The sequence below is a fragment of the Schistocerca serialis genome, chromosome 1 (genome assembly GCF_023864345.2).
Source record: "Schistocerca serialis cubense isolate TAMUIC-IGC-003099 chromosome 1, iqSchSeri2.2, whole genome shotgun sequence".
Lineage (NCBI taxonomy): Eukaryota > Metazoa > Arthropoda > Insecta > Orthoptera > Acrididae > Schistocerca > Schistocerca serialis.
The window spans coordinates 140,459,278-140,483,943 of record NC_064638.1 but is presented as its reverse complement, the minus strand read 5'-3'; the positions used below and the strand labels follow the sequence as shown (position 1 = coordinate 140,483,943).

Genomic DNA, 24,666 nt, shown 5'->3' with positions numbered 1-24,666 from the left:
GGCCGCCCCATTGTAGCTGGTTACCAAGCCCCCACAGAACGTATCTCTGCCTACGTAGATCAACACCTTCAACCCATTACATGCAGTCTCCCATCCTTCATCAAAGACACCAACCACTTCCTTGAACGCCTGGAATCCTTACCCAATCTGTTACCCCCGGAAACCATCCTTGTAACCATTGATGCCACGTACACAAATATTCCGCACGTCCAGGGCCTCGCTGCGATGGAGCATTTCCTTTCACGCCGATCACCTGCCACCCTACCTAAAACCTCTTTCCTCATTACCTTAGCCAGCTTCATCCTGACCCACAACTTCTTCACTTTCGAAGGCCAGACATACCAACAATTAAAGGGAACAGCCATGGGTACCAGGATGGCCCCCTCGTACGCCAACCTATTCATGGGTCGCTTAGAGGAAGCCTTCTTGGTTACCCAAGTCTGCCAACCCAAAGTTTGGTACAGATTTATTGATGACATCTTCATGATCTGGACTCACAGTGAAGAACAACTCCAGAATTTCCTCTCCAACCTCAACTCCTTTGGTTCCATCAGATTTACCTGGTCCTACTCCAAATCCCATGCCACTTTCCTTGACGTTGACCTCATCCTGTCCAATGGCCAACTTCACACGTCCGTCCACATCAAACCCACCAACAAGCAACAGTACCTCCATTATGACAGCTGCCACCCATTCCACATCAAACGGTCCCTTCCCTACAGCCTAGGTCTTCGTGGCAAACGAATCTGCTCCAGTCCGGAATCCCTGAATCATTACACCAACAACCTGAAAACAGCTTTCGCATCCCGCAACTACCCTCCCGACCTGGTACAGAAGCAAATAACCAGAGCCACTTCCTCGTCCCCTCAAACCCAGAATCCCCCACAGAAGAACCACAAAAGTGCCCCACTTGGGACAGGATACTTTCCGGGACTGGACCAGACTCTGAATGTGGCCCTCCAGCAGGGATACGACTTCCTCAAATCCTGCCCTGACATGAGATCCATCCTTCATGAAATCCTCCCCACTCCGCCAAGAGTGTCTTTCCGCCGTCCACCTAACCTTCGTAACCTGTTAGTTCATCCCTATGAAATCCCCAAACCACCTTCCCTACCCTCTGGCTCCTATCCTTGTAACCGCCCCCGATGCAAAACCTGTCCCATGCACCCTCCCACCACCACCTACTCCAGTCCTGTAACCCGGAAGGTGTACACGATCAAAGGCAGAGTCACGTGTGAAAGCACCCACGTGATTTACCAACTGACCTGCCTACACTGTGATGCATTCTATGTGGGAATGACCAGCAACAAACTGTCCATTCGCATGAATGGACACAGGCAGACAGTGTTTGTTGGTAATGAGGATCACCCTGTGGCTAAACATGCCTTGGTGCACAGCCAGCACATATTGGCACAGTGTTACACCGTCCGGGTTATCTGGATACTTCCCACCAACACCAACCTATCCGAACTCCGGAGATGGGAACTTGCCCTTCAGTATATCCTCTCTTCTCGTCATCCGCCAGGCCTCAATCTCCGCTAATTTCAAGTTGCCGCCACTCATACCTCACCTGTCTTTCAACGACTTCTTTGCCTCTACACTTCTGCCTCGACTGACATCTCTGCCCAAACTCTTTGTCTTTAAATATGTCTGCTTGTGTCTGTATGTGTGGATGGATATGTTCGTGTGTGCGAGTGTATACCTGTCCTTTTTTCCCCCTAAGGTAAGTCTTTCCGCTCCCGGGATTGGAATGACTCCTTACCCTCTCCCTTAAAACCCACTTCCTTTCGTCTTCCCCTCTCCTTCCCTCTTTCCTGATGAGGCAACAGTTTGTTGCGAAAGCTTGAATTTTGTGTGTATTTTCGTGTTTGTTTGTGTGTCTGTCGACCTGCCAGCGCTTTCATTTGGTAAGTCACATCATCTTTATAAAATTCCCGGCAATCAGTTGCAACAATTATGCATATAATAAGTTGTTGAAAGTCGTTTGTCGTGGAAAAACTGGCGACTTTGAACATCGTTACGTTTTCCGCAAACAAAGTTGTATTTCACAAATGTTATTAATTGTCTTCATAATGTTAACCACGTATAGTTAACGGAAGACGTAGAAACGATATTCCGAAACGAATACGTATAGCGTAAGTCAAACGTTCGAATTAGAATAGAAACCCCACGAACACAAATTTGCTGTGGCAGGTATGAAATATAAACTCAGTTACTCGCTCGTTGCATTTGAAGGACAGATGTTGAATGGGCCGAAACGAGCCGCCGCATAACAGCGTAGTTGCTTGCTAACTTCGAAAGAAGGTAGATGCGGTCCCTAGCGCAACTTATAACATCGTCGAAAATCAGCACGGACGTGAGAGCTTTGGTACACCCTGTTAAACAAACGGAAAAATGGAGGCGGTACAATTGGAGAGCAATCCGCCTTCACCAACATGCGTAAGCAATTCATTAATAGTATATATATATATGAATTACAAAAAGCTAATAATAAAAAAAAATGTTGCATGGTGCGAGATTCGATCCGGTGACCTTCGGATTACGAAACCGAGCGCTTACCGCTGCACCACGACGCTGTAGAAAATTATTAATCATAGAGAGTATTTCACCGCAACGGTTTCTTTTAACTGTCGATTTTCTCGATACGGCTGAGAAGTGCATCTTGGTGCTTTGCCACATTACACCTCTGGCCATGAGCTTTTATTATGCGCAGTATGAATCGAATCTGAATTTCACAATTGGCAGCGTCCCCTTGTTAGACAAAATTTCCAGTTGGTGTAATGAATGGCAGCTAACCTTAAATGTGGAAAAATGTAAGTTAATGCGGATGAGTATGAAGATGAAACCTGTAATGTTCAGATACGGTGTTGCTAAAGATCAAACCTGTGATTTTCAGATACAGTGTTGCTAGTGCCCTACTTGACAAAGTCAAGTTGTTCAAATATCCGGGAGTAAAGCAACATGAGGTGGAATTAACATGTGAAAACTGTGGTAGGGAAGGCGAATTGTCAACTTTACTTTGTTGGGAGAATTTTAGGAAAGAGCAGGTCACCTATAAAGGAAACCATATGTGGGACACTAGTGCAACCTATTCTTGATTACTACTCTAGTGTTTGGGGTTCATATCACGTTGGACTGAAGGAAGACATCGAAGTGATTCAGAGGCGGACTCTCAGATTTGTTGCCAGCAGGTTCGAACAATACATAAGTGTTAGAGAAATGTTTCGGGAACTCAAATGGGAATTCGTGGAGGGAAGGCAACAATTTTTTCGAGAAATGCTGTTGAGAAAATTTAGAAAACCGACATTTGAAGCTGACTGCCAAATGAGTCTACTGGCACCAACATATCATTGCGCGTAAGGACCACGAAGGTAAGATACAAGAAATTAGGTTTCATATGCAGGCATATAGACAGTTTTTTTTCCCCCTCACTCTATTTGCGAGTGGAACAGAAAAGGAAATGACATGACTAGTACTGGTACACGGTACCCTCTGCCATGCACCGTATGGTGGTTTGTGGAGTATTGATGTAGATGTAGAAAAATCGTGATATTCTTAAATACATAAGAAGTACATTAGTCTCATTGATCCCTTTGACAGGATGTGGGGATAATGTAATTTCAGTGAGGGGTCTGTGAATATGTGCAAGTTGTTTTCATTGTCATTGGCGGCATGTAACTGAATGTATGTATTTTATATGACATAATCCTAGTCCCAAACAGACACGTCAGTTCCACAACTGAACTTCAATAGTGTAATCATTCACAAACTTCTCTTGAGAATTCAACAAGTACATTATGACTCTACCTGCTCATAACGTACACGGCATAGGAAGAAACAAGTGGTGCCATAGTGTCTGCCCTACTAGGGACCAGACATGGCACTCATGAAAAATCTGATGGCTGCAAGAATGGATTTAACCCTTCTTTCTTTTTCTTTTAAAAGATAGTGTATCAACCAGAACTGCTAGCTTTAGTTCATGGATGACTGAATGTAATGAATGTGTCCTGTATGACAGAATGAAGTGAGAGTCAAGAATTGAAAACACGTATACTAGTAAAGAGTCACATGGAGGGAATAAAACAAATGAAGTGTGTTTGCGTTAACATTTAATAGAGTAGAATACATTTTTGGCTGTAAATGGAGAGAAAAATAATATCATTTATCATACTTTTTCTTTAAAGTATGGGTGGGATCTTTGAATTGCGTTTAAACACACACTTAATGTACACTGTTGTTTCATCCAGGCAAAATGCTTAGTTTGTGATTGTAACGAACTGTATCTGAAACAGAGGTCAAATATCCCAATTTGGATTTAATGTAGTATTTATTTCCCTATTAAAGAAAGTCACTCATTTATGTGCCAGTAACTGAATTATCAAATGGAAGTCCTGAATATTCAAAGTTGTTTTCAAACATATCATGTTAGTCTGTCAGATATAAAAGGAATTAATGTGAGCTTCAAAATAGAGAAGCCTGAGACTGGAAATGAGTATTGGTATTGAATTCCCTAAAGAAAACTTTAAGTCAGCACATAAACTACTAAGAACTTCCCAATTGTAGTGGTGTAATAGTGAAACTGAGGTATACAATAACTACATCACAAATTCTTTTCATAATTTGAATTTTTTCTGTAAAGTTGATAGTTACAATGTTAATTTTATTATACGTAGCTTGGTTTTGAATATTTAGTTGTATTAGAATAACTTCTATTCCTTGTGCTTACAATTTTTTTCCAAATCTACATGCTACTGTCAGCTCACTACATTGAGTGATATCTTTGCAGTGGGAGCTATGCCAAATACGATGCAACCACCTCCAGGTATGATGCAAGGTCCTCCACCTGGCATGCCACCTCCGTTCGGAGGCCCACCTCCACCACATTTTGGTGGACCACCTCCATTTGCCATGCCTCCACCAGGATTTCCAGGTCCTCCAGGTTATGGCCCTCCTGGTTTTGGTGGAATGCCTCCACCAGGACCTGCGTGGGGACCACCTCAAATGGGTATGGGACCACCACCTCACCAACAACCGCCTCCTATGGCAGCTGCCTCAATGGCTCCTGGAATGGGGCCGCCACCACCCCATGCTATGGTGCCTCCAATGGCCGATGATCTTTCACAGGTAAGAATGCATAACTAGGTATGCATCGCTACCTTGTGATATTTCATGAGAAGTGTGTGTGTGTGTGTGTGTGTGTGTGTGTGTGTGTGTGTGTGTGTGTGTGTGTGTGTGTGCTGTTTGACTCTGACTGGCTGTACTTAGCCTTGATTTCGCCTGCAAGAGATGAAGAACGTTTTTTCAGCTGTTTGACTCTGGCCACCTTCACTTGGCGTTGGTTTCACCTCCAAGAGATCGAGCTTTTCAGTATGAAAAATAATTTGCAGCTGTTATTTAAACTGTTGAAAATTCTTACTGTAAAAATTTTGGGATACTGTAGGTGTTAAATTTATGCATCTTCTTGTAAATTTAAATTTAATACAAAATTATAGTGCTTCATTCAAAATGAGACTGAAGATTTTCCACAAAAGATTAATGAAAAAATGATGGTTCCAGAACTTGAGTCTCACAACTTCAGTGTCACAGTTCATTTGAATAACCCTTTGATCAAACAACAAACACAGTGAATTCCGAAAACAGATATTTATACAGTTGCCTGCATCCGTAACCTGTTGTCTGTAATTGTGTTTTACTGAAAATTACAGAGTAGAACAAACTCTGAACCAAGTAACAAAACACTCTTTCGCATTAGAACCAAAAGTGATACAGTAACCACGATGACAAAACAAAGCAAAGGTATAATTTTGTAATGTCGCAGAACGTGGCTGTGTACAGAATGAACATATGTCTCTGGTGCGTTCACATTGCGAATATATGAATAGTGAAAACAAGGCACTCAATATAACAAGTTGACTCTTGTTATATCATCATATTTGATGCTCCTTGTGATTGCATTTTTAAATGTTTGGATTAACTTTACTTATTATTTGCCGGTAAGTACTCTGTATCCCTAAGAAGCTGGTGAACTTCAATAGCAAATGTAATGTCCATTGCTGCTTTGAATTAAAATTAAATACTTCCACCATTTGTGCATCACCACCTTTTCATTTGGAAATTGGTAAGTTAGATGACTAAAGTTTCATTATGTATAGACCTCTTACTCATATATGATCCAACTTCATTTATTATTTTCTCCTTTTTGTTAAATCATCAACAATTAGATTTACTCTCTGTCATCAGTTCAGTAGCTTAACTTCTTCAATTAATATTCAGTAACTTTTCTTAATGATCATCTCTTCGGTTTGTTATCTGCATCTCGGCACAACTCAAACTGTACGTGTAAATAGTTCTCATTACTAAGAGCGCTCGCCAACTTGCTGTTGGTTGGCATGTTTGTTTCCTGATAACCTCTCATTCACTTTTAAAATTAATAAAATTAGTTTAATAACCTCCTGTTGACTTTTAAAATTAATAAAAATATTTTATTCATTTGGTCACTTCACTGAAGTGTATGAATTTGGTCACTTCACTGAAGTGTATGAAAAGTGTGTGTGTGTGTGTGTGTGTGTGTGTGTGTGTGTGTGTGTGTGTGTGTAAGAGAGTAATTGTACTACATACTCTCATATTCATTTGTTGTGATAAGTCTGTGCATAAATACAATTGTGGAGATCAGTTGTATGTGTGTTACAATGATTGATCTGGCATGTTTTGACTGTACATTGCTTATGTTTGTACCGTTCTAGATTGACCCTGAAATAGTAGCTCGAGCTTCAGAGTGGACTGAACACAAGGCTCCAGATGGTCGTTCATACTATTACAATGCTAAAGCAGGGGAGAGTGTATGGGAGAAACCACAAGTTCTTAAGGATTTAGAAAGTAAGTTAAAGAATAGAACATACTTCAATAATCTTTCAATCAAGATTTATCACACAAACTTCACTGAAATCCCCTTTGATAATTAGTTACTTGGCCGTGGTTAGCAGTTAGCATCTTACAGAATTTATAACATTTCTACCTTCCCTGGATGGATTTGTTATCAGACACTGCTGGAAAGACATTAAAAATACTGCCACAGTTTTTGTGCAGTATTTTTTGATATGTCCCTTTTATTCTGTTAATATTACAGGTAACAGCAAAAGATCTGTGGGTATTCATGAAATTAATTACCTCATGACAGAAGTGAAACAGTTTTTAGAGATGCTCTCATTAAACTTACCAATTCATGCCTCACTTTTAAAAATCTTTTTTGCATTCTAAGAATGTCTTCTGTGAGCTTAGATAAAATTTTGGTATTCTGCACATTTATGTTGTATGTAAATAAGCTTCCTGCAAGCCCCAAGTTGAATTTCTGCACAGAGGACAGCTGTGAACACCTTACTAATTATGCTAATTATGACAATTCACTGTGTGTATTATGTATATTATAGGTGTTGCATGGGAAAGATTTTAAAGAAATTACAAGATTGCTTAAGTAAGAATGACAATCTTTTGTTTAATTTGAACAAAAATCATGCACACCTTTTAAAGGTGCACAGAGTATTTGGGGGCGAATGAAGTTACATCATTTAAGAATGGCAGTGTTTGCATATGCACATGGTGTTCAGTGTGTGTTCTTGTGGTGAGATAGAAGTTTGTGTGCAGTTTTTGTGACTGTATATTAAATATACACTCCTGTGTCACCCACATTCTGATTCATATGCATGACATTTAAAAATTTTGATTGATCATTACCTCTTTTATACTGAAAAATTGTACTTTTGCAGTAGTACTTAACAGTCTGATGAAAAGGAACGTGTTGTGAAAGTACACTAAAACAAGTTCATGTTGATTACATAGCAAACAATATGCTATTTTTTCAAATTAAACTTGAATAATGTTGCATTAGTTGGTCTGGTGATGCTATCATGAGCATGGCTGTATCTTATATGCTATATTTTTTTAGGTAGTATTCTTCACAACACAGTGAAAATTATTGTGTTGTCAGTTGAATTTATTACTATTACAGCAGCAAAATTAGCAGCAGCGCAGGGTGTCTCAACAGTGGCTAGTCCTGCAGCAAACGCAGGTCCACTTCCGGTACCTGCTGCTGCAGTGGCTGCAGCTGCTGCTGCTGCTGCTGCTGCAGCAGCAGCTGCTGCTGTTGTGCCAGCGACTGCTGTGCCTGCTCCAGTTGTGACCACTGTGGCTGCAACTCCAGTTGTGGCTCCTGTTGCTGCACCAACAAACTCTGTGGCTGCAGCAAATGCTGTTCCAGCTGTGGTTGCTGCAGCCCCTGCAACTGATCATGTCACTCCAGAACAGACTGATGCAGAAGCAGAAGCAACTCCAAAAGCTGCAGCTACTGCTGCAGCAGTGCAGGCGTCAGACACTGGTGCTTCTACTCAGCAGACAGCTGTCAATGGAGAGGTAATGACTTCGTCTGTTCAGAGGATGTTTGCAGTGGCTGGTAACTGTGTGTAATGAATTAAAGGGCTGGAGAAAATAATATTAACATCCAGTTGTAAACAACTTTTTTTTAACGGTGTGTTATTAATGTATATAGCACTAATATGGCTTTTTCTTTCTCGTGGTACAACATTCGTATGTTCTCTAATTATGTTGATCATTTTTGTATTGATGTAATCTGCCATCATGTCTGCCTTTTAAAACCTCTAATAGAACAACACTGGTGTGCCCGTAACAATTAGGTTGGAAGTGAAGGTGGGCAGTTCTGCAGCTAGGAAATTGGATACATGATAGATATCAACTGCATTCCAAGAGATAAGAAAATACCGAGACTACAATCTAATTGTAGTTGGGTAGGCGGCATTCGATAACATGCAAGGACAACATGGCTGTTGGTTTGGGTGGACAAGGTTCAAATCCATGTTCAGCTTACCATATTTAGGTTTTCTGTGATTCCCTAAATTTCTTCAGACAAGTTCCAACTTAATATTCATTATGGTACTTGAGAATACTGTCAATCTTGTGCCTTCATGAGCTTAATAAGCTTTTACCCTAATTTCACAGCTCAATTCCAGTACCAAAACATTATATGTGGTTTTTTATATTTAGAATCAAGGCTTTAATATTTGTGCCAATCAAAACTCCGCTTAGTCCCTCTCTTTGTCCCATAGTGCCTGCTTCCAGTCTCCTTGCATCTAATGTAGACAATACTCTGTGTCATTACCTCATGGACTTGACTCTTCTGCAGTGGAGTGTCACATGTCTCATTGATTCATTGATACAAATTCTTATACTTAATCCAATTGCCTTCAGTCTAATATTAAGAAAAAGACCTTGTTGTTGCATGAAGTATGTAGACAATACATTCATCGTATGGCAGCCAGGGGAAGCAGAGCTACATAGATTTCATTAGCAACTCAGCAGCTTGCGTAAAACACGCTTCATACTAGAAATATAGAATAACAGAACAATTTCATTCCTAGGTGTTAAATTATACATGTGGACTCGGTGCGTTGGGGCCAAACCAGTTGTGGCCAGTTGAATGGCAGGCTTAAGATATTTGCAGTGTAATGCAGTAGCCATGGGACACCCAAAAAATGCATACATTTGTCCACCAGGAAATTTCAGAAATTGGTATAATGCAAACATTTCTAACATGACAGGTTAGGTGGTGGAGGTTTTTAACAGTGGCCATATCAAATGCTGCTGGAGGTCTGGCCTGAACTACCTCATTCATGACATTGTTAACCTAAACATTCAGTTACGTGGCAGCAGTTAACGGAGTTCCTTGTGTTGTGCTTTGCTTGTTGTTTTCTTTTCTCATTTTGAAATGAGAAAAAAGTCCGATCCATGTCCACCACGTTTGATTACAACCCTCACAGCACCGGAAGGCATCGGCGATCTCTACGACTGTGTGTCAGTTCTGCTTTTTCAGAAATGTGGAACAGTACCATAGGCTGACTCTCCTGTGAGAGGAAGGCAGAGGTTCTTCTGTACCCTGCCTCTGTCTTCTCTGGCAGTTGAAATTCTGTCCGTTTACACTTGTGGCTGGCTGACAGTTTATATATTGCATCTGCACTGTGCACTATAGCGACTGAAAAACAAAACCTGTCAGTGTACAGTTGCACCGAAATTCTGCATCTAATGTATGAATAGTTATTTTTGGGTTTACTCTACCCTACGTGCCGTGTGTGTTCTATCTGTAATGTTAAGTATGGGTTGCATGACTATGAATGCCAACAAAAGGCTAAAATTAATCCTATGGGGGCATTATAACTATTGTATTGGGTGGGAAAGAGGAGTATCAAGAAACATCTTGTCAGAGCAGCACTCATTTTACTGGTGGGAAAATGCTGCTCCTCCTCAACAGAAACAGTCTTTTGTCGAGAGCTTAAATATAGTCAAAAGAAGAAAACAGACCATTTTAAGGAAAAAGATTATTTTGCTGAAGCAACCATTTCTTTCAAAAAGATCCACAATTACCACTTCCTTTTTTAACAGTGAGTTTCAGAACACTGAGGTTTCATTTTCAGGAACTTAGTGTGACAGTCCTTCAAATTTGTATGTATAATTATTTACAAAAAAAGGATGTAAATTTTGCCAAAAATAAATGCTAAATTTACAGGTCCTTAGTAGTAAGAATATACAGTGAGCTATGAACCTCAGTAAAGATAATAAGAGGAAGAGAAGAATCTATTCCTGTTGCTGACTTGGGTGAGAGGCATCAGCAACAATGGAAGAATTTAAGAAGTATTCCCGAGTCCTCAAGCTTATAGGCCCATGAAGGATTCCATAGATGCTGTCTACACTGCAGGCTTTTACAATCTGCTTTGTTAATGTCTAAGCTGGTGAAACAAGGCGAGCAGTTAGCACTCATTCAGAACATGAATGATATATGTGGATGGGGTAGCACACCAAATCATTTGTAGCTGTCCACCACAAGAACTGTCACATTTGTTGGTTTTCCAGAAACTTGTGTGGTTGCTCAGCAGCTGTGGATGCAGCAGCAGAAAATAAGACAATTAAAATAAACACTGCAACAACAAGAACAGGGAGGATTGCTATAAGTTACCAACGACCTGACTGCCAATGAGCCCAGTCCAACGAGCTACACACGTTTGTCAGCCAGCAGCTCCTCGAGATCTGGGTTCATCAGTATAAACAAGTGGCCACAAGAGAACTGCTATGGGACATTGATGTACTGTTGCAGTCAGACACAATCCCTTGGTAAAAGCTGACAATTTGCTGTTGCCTGTCAGCCACCTACTAGAGGAACACATGCCTCAGCCTATCATATATCAACTCTATCTTAGGCATTTGTGCAATGACATACCCATATGTGATGTCAGTAGTCACCTGTCATCCAAAATAAGATGGTATCTCAAGGGAAGCCTATACCCAGAATACAGCAGTTCAGTCACTCTGAAGAGGATCTCAGCACAGACCATTGAAATGTCGGTTGTGTAGTTGTTTGTGTTTTGTCTATTGATAGAATTGTCCATTACTTAATTTTTAGTGGAGTTTTTTTGTTCATGCCCAGGCAAACAAGGATTTCTAGTTATAGCAAGAAAGATTGGTCCGTAACATTTAGATTTAAGAAAGCACTTGCCGACAAGTGTTAAAGAGGTTCAGAAGTGTGTGCCAAATACCTTTGGGATGGTTATTGGTTCTAATTAAGAAGCGTCAATTATTATAATCTTCTCAAAGTTTTGTGCAGTGAGTCTATTGTCACGCATTCAGAAGCTGTTAGTCTTGACCAATATATTTATTTATTTTATGCTGTCTCGCGCATTTCAGTCTTAAGCCATTCTCAAAGGCTCTGCGAGAGAAATACAAGGAAGGATGTCAGGAAAAAAACATTGGTACAGTTGCGCAAAATGTACTTTGTACCAACAGAAGTAGTAAGCATTAAGTGAAAAACATAGATAAAATACATGAAATGCACATCATAAAAAGCTAAGAGAAGTAGAACACCCCAACATATATACAACATGTTCTTAGGTAAAGCAAACCTGAGTTTGTCAAGCATGGGTACAAAGTTTCTGGTCTGTATCATTTGATGACCTCTGAATGACAGTTGACTCACTGTGCACATTGAAGCATTAAGTGAAGAAGCCAGAAATTTCATATCCATGTTAACAAATTCAGATTTGTTCTACCTAAGAATGTGTTACAGATATTTTGGTGAGTTCTATTTCCCCATGTTTTTTATGATGTGCATTTAATGTATTTTATCAATGTTTTACCTTATTGTGTGTTTCTGTTGTAGATACTTTTAGAGTGGCATAAGGCTGAAATGCATAAGCCAGTATAAAATTAATAAATGCAGTGGTGAAGACTGGTATCAGTTGGAGGTCTTGTCTCATTCCCATTTTTCAATTGTTTTTATTAATGCCAGCTACCCACAGTCTTGAAGTGTATGTTGCTGACAGAAGCCAATCGTTTTTCTTCTGCATCAGAACGAGACTGCGGAGATGTATTTTGCCTTCATTAATTTAATATAAAATACTTTACATTGAAGTGTAGCAGTGTGCGCATGCTTCTCTGCTCGTTTCTTGAGTACGGTAGAAATCATCCTGATGATATATTGTCTCAAATTTCAGGTTGATGGGGAAGATGAAAAGAAACTAGAAGAGAAAACAGCAGAAGAAAAGGCAGAAGAAGAAGCTGCTAGAAAGAAACGTGAAGAGGAGGAAGAAAAAGCTAAAGAATTACAAAGGGCACAGGACAAATCACGTCCTGTCTCAAGTACACCTGTTCCAGGAACCCCTTGGTTAGTATGTGCATGTATAGAGTACAGTTTTTATGTTTTGGAAGCACATCATTCTCATTGTAGGCCTTTCCTTTATAACATCCCTTTGTGAGGGGGTTCAGCTGTGTGTTTCAACATGTACATCTGGATAGCCATCAGAATGATAGACTTGACACTACTAAAACACTCCTAGTGGTACTCAAAATATAATTTTTGTGAAATTAGCTATACCTTGTCTTGCAGCAGTAATCAGCTTATTGCTGTGATTTATAAACTATGCGTAAAGTCTAATGAATATTTTAAAAGGGTACGGTACAATTTATGTGCCGCCTCAGTGATGTAGAAAACCACACACGCTTAAACTATCACTCACATTGTACGTGTAACATCACAAACAAATATGTACGTAAATACTGCACCTGACAATGAGACTAAATTCTCGAAACATGTTTTGCTAAATGTAAAATTGGTGCTTTGTTTAAACCAAAAACATTTGAGCAATGCAAAGTGAGTGAAGATGCCAACAAGTCACCATACAATGAAACACACTAAATATGGTTCGATAAAAGGTGTCATGATGATCAGAGTCCTTTACTACCAAAAGTAGAGCTTGGCAGTGGCAGGACATACAGCACTAATAGTTCCAACTTTTACCAATTTAGATCCGCTGAATAGAGCACCCTGGTGTCAAGAAACTTAACCACATAGCGTTTGTAACCACATAGCGTTTGTAATCACATAGCGTTTGTAATCACATAGCGTTTGTAACCACATAGCGTTTGTAACCACATAGCGTTTGTAACCACTACTTGACAGCCACTGTCATTTTACACCAGTTTCGTCTCCATGACATTTTTTCGTAAACCATAAATTGCAGGGAAATTATAGATATGTTGATGCAAAATTGGGTGCAAATTAACACTGTGGACGTAGGAAATTTGATGGGAGCAGTAAAAAAAAAAAAAAAAAAAAAAAATGTAAACAGTGGGAAAACATTAATTCCAGGAATGTAGAGGTGGGGTAATACTCTATATCATAAATATACATTACATAATACCTTTTCTCGTAATTTATCACCTATTGCTTTGTCTAAAAGTCTGATGAACATTGGAACAGAAACAGTTAGACCGAAGGGTAACTCTTCAAACAGGAATGTGGTATATTTTCTTGAATCAGGAAGTAATGATATTTGCCAATAACCAGTTCTCATGTCCATCACACTGATTTATTTTGTCTCTGTAAACTTTGTCAATAACTCCTCAATGATAGGGGGTCTGTCCCTATCTGGTTCGATTATCCTATTAACTGTTCCTACTTCAAATACTAACCACACTGATCCGTCAAGTTTTTAGACTACCAGTGGATTGTTATGACATTTATAGAAGTTTATATAATGTTCCATATAATCATTCTGTTTATTTCCTACCTGACTGACTCATCTGTTGCTACTGTTGTTGCGTAAGGATTCACGAAAAATGTTTGTGAAGTTGTACCTTTACTGTACACGCAAAATGTTTGAGTTCTGATCTCGGGCAGAAAATGTCTTTTTGTTTACACTGCACGGTTGTCATATCTGCCTTCCCTTTTATTCCAGGTCCTGAGGATTTTTTTAAATATTAGCTACAATGTCCTCTGTACTCATTTGCTTATTATGATAGTATATGGTCAAAAGTTATTTCTGCTGTACGTGTTGTTTTAGATTTCTGCGATGTAACTGTTTCAGAATGGAGTGTCATTAATTCCAAATCTTTCCCATAAGTTAATCTTTTATAAATTATTTCCTGAAATCTAGTAAAACTCCTTGCTCAGACAACCAGCCTGTACGTAGAATTATAGTGATGTTTAATCCTAAAATAAGTGACACGGGGTATTCAGATGTATATTTATCGACACTAAATCTCTCAATGATTGTGGTTGTATTAGTTTGCCATTGGTTCACGTGGCTTTGTTATCTTGGCTCCATATACTGGAAATGCTTGAAAATACTGCAGTATGTTATTCTGTTCTAGAAAGTTTGGATCTGTTACGCACATATCACTACCTGAATCTAAAATGTGATTTGTTTACTGTTACATTTTATTTATTTTACACGTGTAGTTCCGTACGACCAAATTGAGGAGCAAATCTCCAATGTCAATTTCAAACAGTGCCAATGTTGCACGCAACATCCTTTACTACCAAGCTAGTGTCATAAGCAAACAGAAATATGTTAGAATCACTTGTAATAGTACAGGCCATATCATTTATATAAATAAGGAACAAGAGTGGTCCCAGTACTGATCCCTGGGGCACCCCCCCCCCCCCTCCCCCCATTTAACCATGACCCATTCATACCCCACATCATAGCCATTCTCAGCACTGTGGAGAATGAACTTTTGCTAAGCTATTTCCCATAATCCATAAGGGTTTAACTTCTAAAGCAATATTTTGTGATCCACACAAATGCCTTTTGTTAAATCAAAAAAGATGCATAGTGTTGAAAACCTTTTATTTAATCCAGTCAGTATGTCAGAGAGAAAAGAGAATATAGTGTTTTCAGTTGTTAAACCCTTCTAAAACTGAACTTTACATTCGATAGCAAATTATTTGAAATGAAATGATCACTCATCGTTGTGTACACAGCCTTTTCAGTAACTTTAGCAAACACTGATGGCATAGAAATAGGTCAAAAATTGTGCACATTATCCCTTTCTCCCTTTTTATGAAGTGGCTTTACTACTTAGTACTTCTGTTGATCAGGAAACTGATTGTTCTTAAAGGAAAAAATACAAATATGGTCACACATAGGGCTACCATGTGCAGCACTGTACTTTAATATTCTGCTAGGCACTCCATATCTGCGAGTCCTTAGTCTTCATTGATTTAATTATTGACTCAATCTCCCCCTTGTCGGTGTTACACAGGAGTATTTTAGGCCTGTCATTTTTCAAGTGAGTTATATGACTCCCTGTAGAAACTCAGTTTTTATTTAATTCAACAGCAATGCTCAGAAAGTGGTTATTAAATACTGTACGTATATCTGAGTTACCCGTAACGGAAATGTTTTTACTACGAACTGACTTTATATCATCGACCTTGTTCTGCTGACAAGACAAGTCCTTCATGATTGACGATATGGTTTAATGTTATTCTGTGAATTAGCTATACTATTTGCGTACCACATACTCTTTGCCTTCCTAACTACATTTTTACTACCTTACAATACTGTTTGTAATAGGCTACTGTGGATCAGTTGTGACTATTTCTAACATTTTGATATAATTACCACTTTGTTCTGGATGATATCCTTATTGCATTAGTCATCCACCCAGGCTGCCTTTTACTTCTAGTACTCTGTTTGAACATTCTAATGGAAAGCAACTTTCAAAGAGCATGAGAAATGCATTAAGCAAAGCATTATATTTGTCATCTGTGTTGTTGACACTATAAACATCCTGCCACTCTTGTTCCTTAACAAGGTTTAAAAATCTCTCTATTGCCATTGGATTAGCTTTTCTGCATAGTTTGTAATTATGTATAATGTTTGAAACTTCCTGGCAGATTAAAACTGTGTGCTGGACCAAGACTTGGGACCTTTGCCTTTCGCGGGCAAGTGCTCTACCGACTGAGCTACCCAAGCACGACTCACGCCCTGTCCTCACAGCTTTAATTCCGCCAGTACCTCGTCTCCTAACTTCCAAACTTCACAGAAGTTCTCCACAATATCCTTTCTTCCAGGAGTGCTAGTTCTGCAAGGTTCGCAGGAGAGCTTCTGTGAAGTTTGGAAGTTAGGAGACGAGGTACTGGCGGAATTAAAGCTGTGAGGACGGGGCGTGAGTTGTGCTTGGGTAGCTCAGTCTGTAGAGCACTTGGCCGCGAAAGGCAAAGGTTCCGAGTTCGAGTCTCGGTCCGGCACACAGTTTTAATCTGCCAGGAAGTTTCATATTAATGCACACTCCGCTGTAGAGTGAAAATTTCATTCTATGCATAATGTTTGTTTCGGTTCAAAAACCTTTTCAGCGTTAAAATTTGTGCATCATGGTCTGAAAGGCCATTCACCCTTTTACCAACAGAAAGCCCATCTAGTGATGAAGAATGAATAAAAATATTGTCTATGGCTGTACTACTGTTCCCACTTGATACATCTACAGACGCAAATGGAATAATGTTTAGTTTACATTCATTACCACTCCACAGAGGACTCCTCAAAAAACAGCCAGCTAATCTGTATTCTGGTAAAGGAAGACTCTGGATTGTCAAATTATTTACGTGGTGCTCAGATATACCAATAATTTCAGAGTCAACATCTGTAAGCAGTTCACAATACCTCTTATATTTTGATAAAATATGCTAATTCCGTAACTACTTGGATACCCAACCTCCTTTGAAGGTGATTCCTTTGTTAGAGAGACTTCTTTTAAGCAGGGATACCTAACAGCTAACTTCTATCTAAGAAGCAGCTCTAACACCAACTACTATAGTAATTTTCCCATGAGTGAGCCCACCATCACTCATAACACCGTCACCTATAAGCTTTGCCAGCCTCCCCCTCCCCTACCCATTGAGGTACAGGCCATGTCTAGTGAAACCTGATCTATTGATAGACTCATTTGGCATCACTGCAATATGAGTCATGCCCTCTGCCATCAGAGACTTCTCCAGCCCCTGTTAACACACCTAACAGCAGCATTAAGATGAGGCCGATCACGACGCAGAAACAGTTGCACAGAGTGTACATTTGTGCCACCGTGAGTTGCAGTCTTTACCGGGTCACCACTTACATCACACTCCCCGTCCATATAAAAACTATTCCCAGATCTACCCACAGTCAATCCCTGATCCTCTTTTGTAAAATTCCTACATAACTCCCCTATGTTAAGTCACTTGAACCAACACTGCACTAGACTTAACAATTCTGGTGACCTGCTACTCACTTCCCAACACTTCTACATCTACATCTACATCTATACTCCGCGAGCCACCTTACGGTGTGTGGCGGAGGGTACTTATTGTACCACTATCTGATCCCCCCTTCCCTATTCCTTTCACGAATTGTGCGTGGAAAGAACGACTGCTTGTAAGTCTCCGTATTTGCTCTAATTTCTCGGATCTTTTCGTTGTGATCATTACGCGAGATATATGTGGGCGGTAGTAATATGTTGCCCATCTCTTCCCGGAATGTGCTCTCTCGTAATTTCGATAATAAACCTCTCCGTATTGCGTAACGCCTTTCTTGAAGTGTCCGCCACTGGAGCTTGTTCAGCATCTCCGTAACGCTCTCGCGCTGACTAAATGTCCCCATGACGAATCGTGCTGCTTTTCGCTGGATCATGTCTATCTCTTCTATTAATCCAATCTGGTAAGGGTCCCATACTGATGAGCAATACTCAAGAATCGGACGAACAAGCGTTTTGTAAGCTACTTCTTTCGTCGATGAGTCACATTTTCTTAGAATTCTTCCTATGAATCTCAACCTGGCGCCTGCTTTTCCCACTATTTGTTTTATGTGATCATCCCACTTCAGATCGCTCCGGATAGTAACTCCTAAGTATTTTACGGTCGTTACCGCTTCCAATGATTTACCACCTATGGCATAATCGTACTGGAATGGATTTCTGCCCCTATGTATGCGCATTATATTACATTTATCTACGTTTAGGGAAAGCTGCCAGCTGTCGCACCATGCATTAATCCTCTGCAGGTCCTCCTGGAGTACGTACGAGTCTTCTGATGTTGCTACTTTCTTGCAATTGCTGGCCAACACCTCTGCCCTGTGAACTATCTAGTTGCAGAATCTTCTTCTTTCTGTTAGAATTTGCCACTAATGAGGACTGCTGCATTTTTCCTACACCTACACCTACACCTACAGCTACAAGGGGCTCCTCTCCACTAAACTCTGACAGTTGGTCGGATCTGTTGGTTATATGCCCAAAGTACAACAGATATCTCTTCCTCCTAGCCGCCTTCTTACCAACTGCCAGTTCCCATTCGCCAGTGCACTACACCCTCCTCATCCTATCTAGTTCCTCCTCTGTGTTTTATAACTGCACCTGAAGGACAAGACTCCTGTTCCTCTATCAACTTATTTCTGCTACAAATTTTACATTTCCAGGAGAGGATCTTGCTAGAATGCCCACTGGCTTTCCCACTGTTAAATAATTTCACCCGGCCAACTTCAAATGACTGTTTTTGTTAGTAAAGCACACTGCTGTTTATTAGATACAGCCATCTTAAATTTGAGGGCTTAGGTTGCACAGTTGTTAACACTGCAACATAGTTATCACTGCAAAATCATGGTATTTGCTCGTATGTCCATATCTTCTGCTCATAATTTTGCTTGCTTTTGTCATCATTACATGTGCTGTTTCTTCATTAAAGTGGGCGCCTCTTGGATGGATGCCGCTGTATGATCTCCTCTTTGAGTTTTCTTCTCATAGTCCTTTCGTCTCAATGTATTATCAGACTTGAAACTTTGTTTCTGTATTTAGAGTTTTCTCGTACACTGTTTTGCAGTTTCCAAAAACATGGTCACCATTTGTGAGGTTTTTTTGCCATCTTGAAGTATGCTTTTACCTTCTTCCAACTATTCCTCCCTTAAAACTACTTTACTATTAAGAATAAGAAGAAGAAGAAGAAGATGCTATGTGCCGTGGATACAATCTGGTTTATTGGCCAGATGACAGCTCACTCAATTTACAGCTCGGGTTACAACTTAGTCATTTCACAAGAACATCTTGCCCGATTGACTTCTGACGTCAGACTCATCTCTTTCCTTTGTCCTGTATTCTTAATGTTTTGACAAACACCATGGAACTTCTCCAAAGAGGAGCTTCATGGCGCAACACACAGCACTATATACTCGAGTGACTGCTTGTGATTATTAAAACTCGTCAAAAGTGTGTCTGCCATCACTGCATGATGTCCGAGGAACACCTCAAACGTAAAACTCCAATCCCAACAAACCCAGATTCTTCTCAATACCTTAACTAATAATAATGCTGCTTGAACATAGCTGAATGCCAGTTATGAATTATAAACTCATTTATACTAACTGTTAAGGGTGCAGGTGTTTCACAAACTCACAAACCCCCGAAATATTAAGCAACATATCTGTATCTCTTAAAGAGTGAGAGTTCGTTTAGGCAAGTAAAAGCATATGTTATTACCCACACATTTTATAATCAAACAATGGAAAATCCAGGATGAAATGTAACAATACTGCGAAAAGGAAAGCTGCTACACAACATGTAGCGGAGATGCTGAGTCGTAGATAGGTGCAACAAAAAGATTGTCATTTGTGTGTGTGTGTGTGTGTGTGTGTGTGTGTGTGTGTGTGTGTGTGTGTGTGTGTGTTGTCTATTTTTGACAAAGGCCTTGTTGGCTGAAAGCTTATATTGGGACAGTCTTTTTGTTGTGCCTGTATGTGACTCAGCATCTCCGCCATATGGTGAGTTGCTTTTCTTAATGTTGACTCAGTTTCATAATCAGTGTTAATACGTGGACTAGGCTGTAAAAGTTTCAGTTAGTGCTTACGTTCATATTAATCAGGCCTGAATTTTATGGGTATGTAGACAACTAATTGTGTTCTGTGTAAAGTTACTTGTTTACTTAGTTTGAAGTATTAGTTAAGAACACCTGCTGATAGTAGCATAAGAGATAGAGTAGTGGCTCTTTCCAAAGTAGCTAGTTTTGTGCTAATTGATTTAAAAAGTATTTAGAACTCATTTTCATAATTATATGGAAATATGCCACAGTAGTCAATTGATGTATAATTTAATTCATTCTACATCCTTGAAGAACTCTTTCCAAAATTTGGTTCATTTTTTTTTTTTTTTTTTTTTTTTTTTTTTTTTTTTTTTTTTTTGTATTAATGATTATGCTGCAATTCCCACCCACCTCTCCCCTCTTTAAACAATTAAAGCACGATAACAGGTTTTAATTGCTTCCTACCACCATCTTCAGATTGTCCAAGTAAAAAAAAGTGGTGAACATGGGGTAAAAACTTATCATTTGTTTGTAATCCTGTAGTTATGTGCATTCGTATTTGGGGCCAAACAACACTAACATTATTTAGTTGTAAACATCATTGTGAGCAAGCCAGGTTGTAAACCATAATCTCGCAAGATTACAGTAATATGGAAGGCGAATAGCCTGAAGCATTGATAAAAATTGCCTCAATAGCCCATTATTTGCAATACTAGGCAGATATTGTAGTGAGAACTGTGTGTGCAACAGTTACAATAATTGTCAGCTGTCCACAGCATGGCCTGTGCAGGAGTGACATGGCTTGTCATATAAAATAGTCGTCGTCATAAAATTTTCATAAGTTGAAGAATAAAAGTGAAACGCCTAAAACTTAATCAGCTTGAAATTAAAACTAAATAATTGTTATTTTATCCATAGTGGATCTTGTTGAACTTCATGTTGAGTGCATTGAGGTGTGCAGTTGATTGTTTTATTTTGAAATTACTAAAGCTTTACTCATCTTTTGTGTGTACAGGTGTGTGGTATGGACAGGTGATGGTAGAGTTTTTTTTTACAATCCATCCTCTCGTACATCAGTCTGGGAGCGACCAGATGAACTATCTGGTCGTGCAGATGTTGATAAAATGGTGGCCACACCTCCTGAGGCAGCAGGTGGCCCATCAGCCTCAGCATCATCAGGCTCTACTTCTAACTCAGCTGCTGGCACCAAAAGGTCTGGTTCACCAGCTAGTGATGATGCGGAGTCAACGCCATCAAAAAAGAAGAAAGACGACACTCCTACAAAAGGTAGATTTTAAGATATGTCATATGCTAACACTTTAAGAAGTTTTATTATTTACCAGTTTTGTCGTGTTAAAAATTAAATGTATTGTAATAATTTTTGTAAATACTGAGAAAGTTAGTGACTCAGCATATTGCACTACCAAATCTGTAACAAATGCAAAAAATTTTTTACTAATCAAAGTAAAAATTGCTAAGATTGTGTAATACTTCACAAATCCTTTTGAATTTGTGTTACTGAAGTCTTTCAGTTTTATTTGTAAACTTAAGTTTGTATTTTTGTAACACACACTGCCTCACTCCTTTGTCTTTGATAACAAATTCTATGTTATGACGTATGCATTGGTTGAATGAGATGTTTCAACTTACCATCTTTTCAGCACTTCCCTGCATATAATAGACAGAGACTTCAAATTCCAATTGTAAAGATTGGAAGTCATCACCATTAACAGTGTACTGTATTAAAGCATTTTCATGTTGGTTTCACATCATAACGAAAATGGTTAGTTGTGAACACTGACCAAAAACCTAATTCTTGGTGCTAAAACAATCTCTCTGGCCTCATAAGTGGACCAGTAGTAATTCCAGAAATTGCCTAGGCATTGGCAGTAAAAATTTCCTTGTCAGATTGAAACATCTGCGATCTGCAGCTTAATTTTTCAGTGTATGCTGAAGAAAGTAGCTTTGTGTGTATATATCTCTTTCTTTCTTTCTTTACCCCCCCCCCCCCTTTCTCTCACTGAAACAAGAGTTGTTGAGAATTGTTGAGTTTGGTACACCAACAGAAATTTGATCTCAGCAGTCCAAATAATTGAATTATTTTACTATACATCAAATGTGAAGATCTTTGTTTAGTTCAGGTGTTGATTACTTTATGGACTTAAGAGCATGATCATTGTGATGTTAGTGTGTCCAATATGTATTAACTACCACCACCTTGCATTGACAGCAAATAGTACAGAAAATTCAATATGAATTGTGTTTCTGTTTTAGTTGGTAGGTCACATACAGGAAGAAAATGAAGTCCTGCAGCAGCAGTTGGTGGTAGTAAGCCAGCAGTTGTTTTAGAATACAAGAATGTTATCAAACAATTGTTTCGGGTTTATGTAAGATAATGCTCAGTTACAGATCTCAATTTAAGTTAATGTTTAATACCGTTTTAATAGATGTGTTTTATACTGTTATTTTTTTTAGTTGTGCAAATATTTTGTCATTTACTACTACTACAACGTCTACTACTACTACTACTACTACTACTACTACCACTACCACCATCACCACCAGCACTACATCCACCACTACCATTGTTAAGTGAACATAATGTAACAAAAATAGACATTGAAAATAAATTTGCACAATTTGTTGTATGAATCATTGAACTGTTTCTAACATATCCTTTTAACATCTTGTACTACATCTCAAGATATGACTAAGAGTGTGTACCAAACACAAAACAGGCAGAGAAATCTGAATTTGTGTTGGCCATTACAACAAATACTTAAAAATTCAATAACAAAATTTACAATAGAAGTAATGTTAAAATAAATGAAAACCAAGGGTTCCCACAATGAGCAGTTGGAAACGTTATAGCATGCATAATAAATAGAAACCTCACAAGCAAATGCAAGAATTTACCTATTCTGGAATCAAAATTGCAAGAATAAATATATACCAATGGGCTGATAAGAGGATACTGCAAGCATAAATTGCTTGCAGTAGATCAGAAAAAACGTATTGTTAGAAATAATAGACACATGTCATGGATTAATATTTCAAAAGATGTTATTTGAAATAAAAGTTTAAAATTTTACTTCTGTATGTAGGTTGTAGTAGATAGTCTATGGAAAAACTTAATAGAAACCTGCTCATGTACTGTTTCCAATTCTTTGTGATATATGACAATTTTGTTCATACATATTGTATACACAATATTATGAACTCTTCATCTGATTTACAGACACAATGAATTTTCTCAGTGAAAAAAATCATTTATGTTAGTGCCTTCATTTTAACAGTGAAAGTGAAAATTATATTATAAAGGTCAAGCTGTCTTAAACACAAAAGTTAGTTTGAATACCACAGTGCTCTACTGTGTGTGGCTCTATTAGAGCTGGTGCTTGTTGCCTCCCTCCAACTGTTAAACTGACTTGCCTAGCTACCTATAGGTTGACTTAACAGTTAAATGCAGACTCCAAGCCATGATGCAACTCTGCATGTGTCATATCCACATTAACGAACGTTGCTAAAGGTGAAAGAAGTGATAAGTGACAGACATTGTTATATCAATCAGCAATGAACGGCTCCATCACCATGATCAGTTGTAACGTGTTTTCATTGAAAAGCATCAGTTGTTAAATTTATTCTTTAGTGCACAGTTTGTTTTTATGACAGCCTATTTTGGCCCTTTAGGAATCAGGTTAAGTTGTGAATAGGATTTTGGATGGTATTTGATTACAAATTACGTAAGGGTGTATGTTTATTGTGAAGGTGTTTTAGTATGATTACGCATATAACAGTTGTATACAGGAATCTTACGAAGCTTTTTCCACATAATGGTCACTGACATCTCTGACTACAGAAGGGATTGTGAATATAGTTTATTATGACATTAGTGAGAGAAAGTGTGCAAAGAAAATAATTTTTTGACATAGTGACAAAAATCGGCAACCACACTCAGCGCAGATGATGCCGAATTTGGGTGTGATGAGAGTGTGGTTTTACAGCGCCTCCTTCCTCAAGCAGAATTGTGTTGACATTCTCCTGCTCCTCCTCCCCCCAGCCCCTCCCCCACCCTTCTGAGCATTAATTTACAAAAACAAAAAATGAACATTTCATTACACTAGATGGGATGTCATTTATATTTAATACCAGAAATGGAGGTCTTGTCGTACTATGTAGCACACAGATAGTTATTTAGCCAATGTCTGAAGATGAGTCCTTACCCAAACTGACTGAATTTCCAGCATAATTATGTGCTTCCCACTATTATGTAAATAAATAGAGAGTAAACCAGTTTTTATTCATATGTTCTGTGCCATAAAATTTAAGTTTTCCCAAAAGAATGTTACGATTAAGACACTAAATTAACTCTATACATACCACAGGAAATTGTAGGAAGAGGCATTTTGAAACTTAAATATTTTATTATTTTACTATTTGCTCTCTCTCTCTCTCTCTCTCTCTCTCTCTCTCTCTCTCTCTCTCTCTCTGTGTGTGTGTGTGTG

At 38.9% G+C, this 24,666-nt stretch overlaps 1 protein-coding gene across 1 annotated transcript in view; it reads left to right on the top strand.

Moving 5' to 3' along the window:
- Positions 1-24,666, top strand: part of LOC126464350 (transcription elongation regulator 1) — a 260,399-nt gene that overhangs the window by 93,049 nt on the left and 142,684 nt on the right. The window contains exons 6-10 of the mRNA XM_050096228.1: positions 4,787-5,124; positions 6,744-6,876; positions 8,006-8,406; positions 12,549-12,718; positions 21,177-21,448. Coding sequence (XP_049952185.1) covers positions 4,787-5,124; positions 6,744-6,876; positions 8,006-8,406; positions 12,549-12,718; positions 21,177-21,448 — 1,314 coding nt within the window. The remainder of the gene's footprint in view (positions 1-4,786; positions 5,125-6,743; positions 6,877-8,005; positions 8,407-12,548; positions 12,719-21,176; positions 21,449-24,666) is intronic.